This window comes from Sebastes fasciatus, chromosome 15 (assembly GCF_043250625.1).
Source record: "Sebastes fasciatus isolate fSebFas1 chromosome 15, fSebFas1.pri, whole genome shotgun sequence".
Lineage (NCBI taxonomy): Eukaryota > Metazoa > Chordata > Actinopteri > Perciformes > Sebastidae > Sebastes > Sebastes fasciatus.
Genome location: NC_133809.1, coordinates 29030419 through 29039093, shown reverse-complemented (window position 1 = coordinate 29039093; position 8675 = coordinate 29030419). Strand labels below are relative to the sequence as shown.

Sequence of the window (8675 nt, the reverse complement as noted above, 5' to 3'; positions counted from 1 at the left end):
ATTTAAAAAAAAATTAAAGTTTTTGTTTCAATTATTTGTATTGTTGAGTGTTCATTTATTTATATATATTTTGTATATTTCATTTTCTAACACTTCTTTAAGCTGCATGAATGAATTGTTTTTGTGAGTTGACATATTATCACTGTAAAAGGGAACATGTTAGCAAACGGTTTACACATCGAACAGATGGGATAATACGATAATAACGCAAATTCATTTTAACACCACTAATTTCTTTAACGCATTAATGCAACTTGTGATTCTTAGGTTGTAGCGGCTCAGTTTTAAAGCTTTACAGACATGGTCTCCAGACTCTACTTTGAAACATACCAACCATCATGCAACAGCAACCCAACAGGTTAGCGACTAGCTGGTGAACATAGTGGAGCAAATTTACTGCAGCAGCTACAGAGACAGAGAGATTTCTCAGGAGTTGGTGGAGACCAAAAAAGAGCTAAAAGTGACTTCCTTTCATTAGGTGGCCAGAAACAGGACTCCAAATGAAGGCTAATGTTGCTCTTACGGCTGTCAATCGATTGAAATCGTTAATCGCGATTAATTGCAAATGAATCACACATTTTTGATTTGTAAAAAAATTACCTTAAAGGGAGATTTGTCAGGCAACCCTCACAGGTACTGCATTTAGCCTAAAAAATATGATCAAATCAGAACATGGCAAACTGCAGCCCAACAGGCAACAACAGCTGTCAGTGTGTCAGAGTTCTGACTTGACTATGACTTTCCCCAAACTGCATGTGATTATCATAAAGTGGGCATGTAGGGGTCTTTGAGGGGGGTTCCCCGGCCAAAAAGGGGAATGATTTATTTTCACTATTATTCCATCCACAAGTAATACAATGACAGAATGTTTGACTAGTTTTGGTCATGGGTTTCATACTCTTTCTATAATAAAACATCAAAAAGCAAAAATCCGATCACATGGGGGACCCTGGGACCAAATCTGATCTACTCATGCATCTAATGCCACACTCTCTGGTGGAAAACTCCACTATGTTGCACATCTTTATATTAATATTGATATCTAAGGTCAGTAAAGAGCAACAAGAGCAAAGCCAGTGCATGTCAACATACCTGGATCATCATCTGTAGCAGCCGAGGATATGTGATGCTTACGGTGCCTTCAGGTGCTCTGGGAAATACTAAATGTTAAGTCAACTCTGGGAATAAGGAACTCTTCTATGAAGCCTGAAATTTCCAAGATGATGGATGAACAGGATGGCAGAACAATAACAGTGAGAGCTGAATGATGGATGTGAGTAGTGACCCATTGCAACACATCTATCATCTCTCCACAACTTACAAACAACAAACCCTCATACGCAAAATGACAGAACAAGTACATTATGAACTGGAAACATCATCTTAAATATCTATGAATAAAAACGAAACCAAAATTTAAATAAAATGCAGCCAGCAATACATCTATTGTGGTTGATTCATTTTTGTTCAAATCCACCAACACATTCACAGATCTCAATATATGGGATATGTCCTCCTGACACCAGCAGGTAATGACCCGTTCACAGCAGACACAGTGGGAAAGTACAGGTGAAGACAATCAAATTACATTTAGCTGCTTCAGGTTCAGGGTCTTTGTATTGTGCACGGTGGCTCACTATCATACTGTTGTGGTTTACTGGGACACTTGAATAGAACTTTCACTTTGAAAAAGGCCTATAGACCGTTTTAACGGCTTGGGTCCATGTCTACTTCCTGTCAGCTGATGTCATTCACATTCAATACAACAAGGAACATAAAATATATATCGCATGATTGTCCATAGTTAACCGTTTTTTATATGTTGAAAATTTACCTTAAAGGAAGATTGGTCAAGTATTTAATACTCTTATCAACATGGGAGTGGGCAAATATGCTGCTTTATGCAAATGTATGTATATATTTATTACTGGAAAATCAATTAACACAAAACAATGACAAATATTGTCCAGAAACCCTCACAGGTACTGCATTTAGCATAAAACAATATGATGAAATCATAACATGGCAAATTCAGGCCCAACATGACAGTTTTTTGACCAAAATTTAGCGTTAGTTTGGAGCGTTATTTAGACTCCTTCAAGTATGACATGGCTGGAAAATGATGAGCCCGCCACAACCTCCGAAATCGCAAGTTAAAGCATTAAAGAAATTAGTGGCGTTAAAACAAATTTGCATTATTATTGTGTTAACTTTGACAGCCCTAATATATATTTATGATATATATTCCTTGCACTGCAACAGGAAATAAACTATGACACATTTAGACTTGTTAGAGTCTGTGGTTGCATTGAGCTGTTTATGACGTTGTCAGTTGGCACCTATGAAGAACAACTGTCCTAAAACAAAGACACTTGATTAATACACCAGCTGACACAATGAAGTTCAAGTTTATAAATCTTTATTACCAAAAATCTTTTGGGTGTAATAACATCAACCTCGGTTTTTCTACTGAATCACACTAGTAGCCTTTTAACAGTAGTCACATCACAGCATAGCAGTCAGCGATAGTCATAAAGTGAACTTAAAGTATTATTCCAGTTACAGCAGGAAATGTCAGTGACGTCGGCTCTACTTCACCTTCTGCTTTCACTTCTCTCTGTGACGCTGCGTCGTCTTACGGCTGTCTGGTATCCTCTGAGACACACAGACGGGGTGGGGGAGGACACCACATTTTAAAAGGACATCAGCCCTGTTGGTCCACTGAGCAGGAAGCACAGAGTCCTGCTGAGGATTTTGGTGTTGTTGCTCTTAACATTGAGCAGGTAAGTTGACCAGTAGGAGCAATGGAACCCTAAACTGGTGTATTGGGAATGGGGATAATGGGACAGTAACACAGGCAGACAGACAAGTAGACACACACACAGACAGACAGACGGGACACACACATTTCAGAAAGTCAGTAACAGTAATAATGTGACAAGTGTGTGGGATGGTGTTGTTTCAATAACAGAAAGATTGTTTCTGGGAATGCAATATGTTTTTCTTTTGACGTCAGCAAACTGAAACTGACACACACACACACACACACACATATAGAAATGGTCTGAAGGGCTTTGGGACCTAATAAAGCAGAGATGCCTCAAGTGCAGACATTAAAAAGGCAACACACACCAACCCAACAGCAGGTAAATAAACAGGTCGCAGCAGCACTACTGACAGCATCACCCTACAGTGTATCACTTCATGTCACTTCATTAACTAACATGATCTCACTACTAGAACTTTAAAGTATTTAAAAAAAAATTAAAAAAATCTACAAATAACTTTTTACCAGTTAACAGGACTTGATTTGTTTTTTTTGGTATCAACAACAAATATTTTCAAGGTGAAGTTCCAGTAGATTTTACAAAAAGTATCCCAAATCTTGTAATAACTGCCCAGTTTATAAAATCTAATGTCATGTACAAATGTTACAGGTAAAATAATTTAGCTCATAGTTGCATATTGACGTGTGCGTTTTCATTCAAAAGGTGAGCGGAAAGGTTGGTGATGGGTTCCAGTCAAATCTTCATTTTCATAACTCCAGTGTTTCTTCCTCTTCCTCCTCCTCCTCCTCCTCATAATAGTGCTTTTAGGAAAGTCTTTGCCATCTGTCATTGCTAACGCAGGAGGGGACAGGTTTGTGTTAACAAACAGCAGTTACAGACAGCAGGTCAGTTGATGAGCAGAATTAGCAAGAGATTTTTTCCATTCATCATGTGTCTCCGACGCATACTTTCAATCATTTCTCCCACCTCTTCATTTTCCTCTTCTCTGCCTCTGTTCAGTGGGCTCTAAAAAATGACACCAGGTCTTTGTAAATTCCCCCAACAGCCATCTTTCTCCCAGTGATGACAACACCCACACCAAAACCCCTCGGTGCATTCAGTTATTCTAAAACTCAAAACCAAATCATTACATGTAAACTCTAAGTGTCCAGATCACAGAGGGTCTGGATTCAGCATGAATCTCCCTCTATCTCACTCTCTCTGTTGTGCAGCGCTAACAACTGTCTGGTCAAGTTAGCGTGCAGCAGTACACCCTACCAAAACACAGTGGTTTCCACTGGTGTGTGTGTGTGTGTGTGTGTGTGTGTGTATGAATGAAGTCCAGCTCAATGGTTAGCGAGGCCACAACCAAGCCCCTCAAGGACAATTCCTCTGTGTCTGTATATATCATTATACTGTATATATACACGTGTGTGTGTGTGTGTGTTTGTGAAACTAATGTTGGCTCCGGCTGAGCAACATTTCCAGTAAAGTGTCAGAGTGTTGCATGCTGGGACAGAATCTAAAGATGGAGGGAGAAAGACTGTAATTTAACTGGGAGGAGCCCCTCCATCTCTGTCCTGTTTATCTCTCTGTCCTCCCGTCACTCCATCCGTCTCTATATCCGTCCACCACTCTCCATCCCGGCATCCCTCGGTTTATTCTCTCTATCTCTATCTCTAGAACCCTTTCTCCTTCACTTGCTTCAACTCTCTTTTCCCTCCATCTCCTTTTCTTCTCTCGCTCCTCTCTTTCCAGTGTGAGGAGGGCCGAAAGAGGAGGAGAAATCGGATACATTCAGTCGCTCTGGTGCTTCTGGTCGTCTTCACTTTAGTTCAATCACTCCTCTCGGTGATGGCTAATTCCTGGCATGCAGTTCTGCAGAATTGGTGGCATCCAGGTAAACGTTAACGGGGCCAGACGCTGTGTTGGTCAGCAGTCAAAAAGTTCCAGCTCATAGACTTAGCCCATCCTTAGCATTCTGGTCATGTAGCACTTGTCCTCTGTTCCTGCAGGCTTTAAGTGTTTTGGATTCTCAGACATCAGGCATCTCAGCTCCCATCTCTATTTCTGTAGCAAAAATTTACACCTGGATCATCATCTGGTCAAAACATCCCAAATAATTTTTTAAAACAGCCAGTAAAAGCAACAGCATTTTCAAAAAAAACTATTTTGCTGCAGAAGAAACCCATCCTGTGGGCTCCGGCTGCTTGCTGGATCACAGTAAACAGGGTGAGAACAAAACAGCAGAGGCCAATGACTTCTCAGAGACCATCGATAGTGTTAAGGTGTTCATGTCTAAGTCCTTAAAAAGACCATCAGTGATTGAGCTCAAATCTATATTGCATCCCCCTCAGAGTGATTCAGCTTGTGATGAAAAGCTTCTCTGCAGATCCAGTAGTTGAGGTGTGATGTGATGGTTTGGGTGCAGCTGAAATCCCCTGTGGCTCCTTCTCATTAGAAAGCTTCCTGTTAGACTGTGTTAATCAGTCGTATTGGCAGGTGGTGTATGGAATCGGGTTTGGTTGTTAATCTACAGAAGTTAATTCCAGAAAACACAAACTGAACTCACGACTCCTTTATGTACAGATGTGTTTAAATTGTTCTTTGCTCTCCAGGATTTAGATTCAGACTGCAGTCAGCCCCAGCAGACTGCAGTTTGAGTATTTGGTTCCCATCTTTAGCCACACCCATAGACGTCCATTAGTGTCAGTGTTTAGACACAGCCGTACTCATACCACACCGTCTGAGGGTCGTTGTTGGGGTCAGGGGAGGCCGGCGTGCTTTTCGGCCGTTCGGCGGAGTCGCTCCTCTCTTTCTCACTTTCTTTCTTTAATTGGGAGGAGTCACCTGACCGCCCCTCCCTTAACGTCTCCCCAAGCTCTGAGGCTTCATCAGGCCGTGTGGCGGGCACAGCCCTAACAGGGGTTACCATGGCGACCTCTCCGCGGTGCTGATAGGTGGAGGGTGACGTGGGGCTGTTCCGAGAGACGGGGGTCCTCCCTCTGTCTCTGTCTCTGTCTCTTTCTGCGTATCTCTCCGTTTGCAGGTTGAGAGAGGACGAATGGTGAATAGGCGGATTCAGGAAGCTGCCATCTCCGTGCTGATTGGTCGGACCGGCCAGCCGAGCCGAGAGCGGCCGTTCTCTCCCGCTAGCCCCGCTCCCTTGTCTCCGTACGACCACATCCGATTGTCCTTCGTTTCCACGGAAACTGTCTGGTCCGTTGGAGCGCAGCAAATCAGCTGAGGCCAGGCTGAAAGCCCTGCTCAGTGATTGGCCGGTTCTCTGGGTGGCGGGTTGGCCCGAGGCTGGGGATTGGCCTACGGGCTGGCGGGGCGAGGGCTTGACGCTCTGGCCTGGCCTCTGGTTGGATGACTGGACGGTGGGCGTGACATAGCTGGTGGGAGTCACCTGATCTCTGCCAGCTGGAGCCGAGGGGGCGGGACTTCTGGTGAAGTAGTCGGTCATCAAGTCCTCCCTGCTTCCTGTTGACACCTGGACAACGGAAAGACAAAAAATAGAAGGAATAAATGAGGAAATTTTATTTTTTTAGGGTTTAGCTAACAATGATGAAGACTTTGATTTGATTACTGACTAATGCCATCTGCCGCTGTGTGACACATAAATATGGCCTGCTACTCATGCTCTAAATAAACTGTTCAAAATGTACCTTAAAGGGAGATTTGTCAAGTATTTAATACTCTTATCAACATGGGAGTGAACAAATATGCTGCTTTATGCAAATGTATGTATATATTTATTATTGTAAATCAATTAACACAAAACAATGAGAAATATTGTGCAGAAACCCTCACAGGTACTGCATTTAGCATAAAAAAATGCTTAAATCATAACATGGCAAACTGCAGCCCAACAGGCAACAACAGCTGTCAGTGTGTCAGTGTGCTGACTTGACTATGACTTGCCTCAAACTGCATGTGATTATCATAAAGTGGGCATGTCTGTAAAGGGGAGACTCGTGGGTACCCAGAGAACCTATTTACATTCACATATCTGGAGGTCAGAGGTCAAAGGACCCCTTTGAAAATGGCCATGACAGTTTTTATCATATATTGCAGTTTATTATATATACAGTACACACACACACCACATTCATATTTCACTATTATTAATTTTGTCTTCCTGTTATGCGCTTTGTGAGCAAGTGCTATACAGATAACGATTTCTGATAGAAAGAATGAACTTGCATGTGTCTGATGTTGGTCGATTACCGTGAAACCTTTGATGTAAGGGTGGGAACAGTGATCATGAATCATATTCATTTATTATAGTGATTGAAACTTGGTGTTGTTATCGGAATCATCATGATTTAATATATTATTGTGGTAGGAATGTGTGTGTTGTTTTAGAGGCAGCTGTGAAGGCCTCTCTCTCTCTCTCTCTGCGGGATCATCAATAAGAATTATTATGGGTGTTGCAGTTCTTTTAGTAAAACAGGAGATCTGGTTGGACTGAACAGATTGATGACAAGTGAGATGTTCAGTGACTTCAAGTAATATTCTCACGCTGATATCAGTCTGTACGTCTGCCTCACACCTGCGAGATCAGAGGTGGAAAGAAGTTCTTTCATTAATTTGGACAATGACTAATAAATAGGAGTCTGTTGCTCAGTCAGACACGTCACTTCATGAGTCAGCTGTCTGATCTGCTCTAAGGTGATACTTATCATTGGCAGATTTAAACTGTGTTTATTAATAATGAGAAAAGGCCGGCATACCTCAAATGTGCAACTCTATGATGAGACATAACACGCTCTCTAGCAGAACATGTGTCATGTTTTCTTTCTTCGTGTGAGGTGCTAGATGGAACTCGGCGGCTTCAGAGAGTAGAAAATCATTTTCCTCAAATTTGGATGTCGGCATCATAACAGGATAGAGTGCTTTTCAAATTTAAAATAACTATTCAATTGAAATTGACGACAGAAATGAAAAAGAAATACGTTGAAGGATCAATACCAAAACATTTTTAAATAAATGCATTCAAGTATTGTTTGTGGAGCTAATACCATAGACTGTATATAAGAAGTGGACTACCTATTGGTTTGTGGACTGACATTTTGAAGCCTCAAGTTCGGCATTTTGTCCGTCGCCATCTTGTTTTTTTGCAACCAGAGGTGACACCAGAGGGTGGAGCTAAGTACAACCGAACGCTGAATAAGACATTTTAGGCGACCCTGCTTTATGGTCTATTTGACTCTAAATGGGACCATAATTTACTAAATGAACATCATGCTGTATTGAAGAAGACTTGAAACTTGTGATTGAGACCATAAACTCATGTTTACAATGTTTACTGAGGTAATACATCAAGTGAGAAGTAGGCTCATTTTCTCATAGACTTCTATACAATCAGACTTCTTTTAGCAACCAGAGGAGTCGCCCCCTGCTGGCTGTTAGAGAGAATGCAAGTTTAAGGCACTTCAGCATTGACTTCACTTTTCAGACCCGGAGGTAGCCCTCTGGTTTATACACAGCTCCTGATTTTTCATTAGATCTTTTTTCCCCACACAGTCTCAAGCTGTGAATAAAAATGAAAACTGTACTGTCTCTTGTATTATTCATATTGAAAATAGTCATATAGTCTGTCCTTGAAAGGTCTCCACAGTCAAATCTGCAGAAAAAATGTTTCACTGGCTCCTTTCTTCACTCTAATATCTATGAAATAATGACCAAATAAAGAAAAAGACTGTCTTACCATCTGTCTTGAGATTAAACTTCTATAGGCCCGACTGTCATTTCAATTTCCACTATTGCTATTGGCTTTGTTGACACCATGAGCATGCAGTCCAGAAGGTTATTAAAGGAAAACTGCATTATTCACTGTTTTGTTCCCATGGCTGTACAGTTGAATGCCGATGGCTGTACAGTTGTTTGATGAATGCCCTG

General features: G+C 41.5%; 1 protein-coding gene across 1 annotated transcript in view; it reads right to left on the bottom strand.

The window, feature by feature from the left end:
- Positions 1–2402: 2402 nt before the first annotated feature.
- Positions 2403–8675, bottom strand: part of ccdc88c (coiled-coil domain containing 88C) — a 61446-nt gene continuing 55173 nt past the window's right edge. The window contains exon 31 of the mRNA XM_074609758.1: positions 2403–6264. Coding sequence (XP_074465859.1) covers positions 5485–6264 — 780 coding nt within the window. The 3' untranslated portion in view covers positions 2403–5484. The remainder of the gene's footprint in view (positions 6265–8675) is intronic.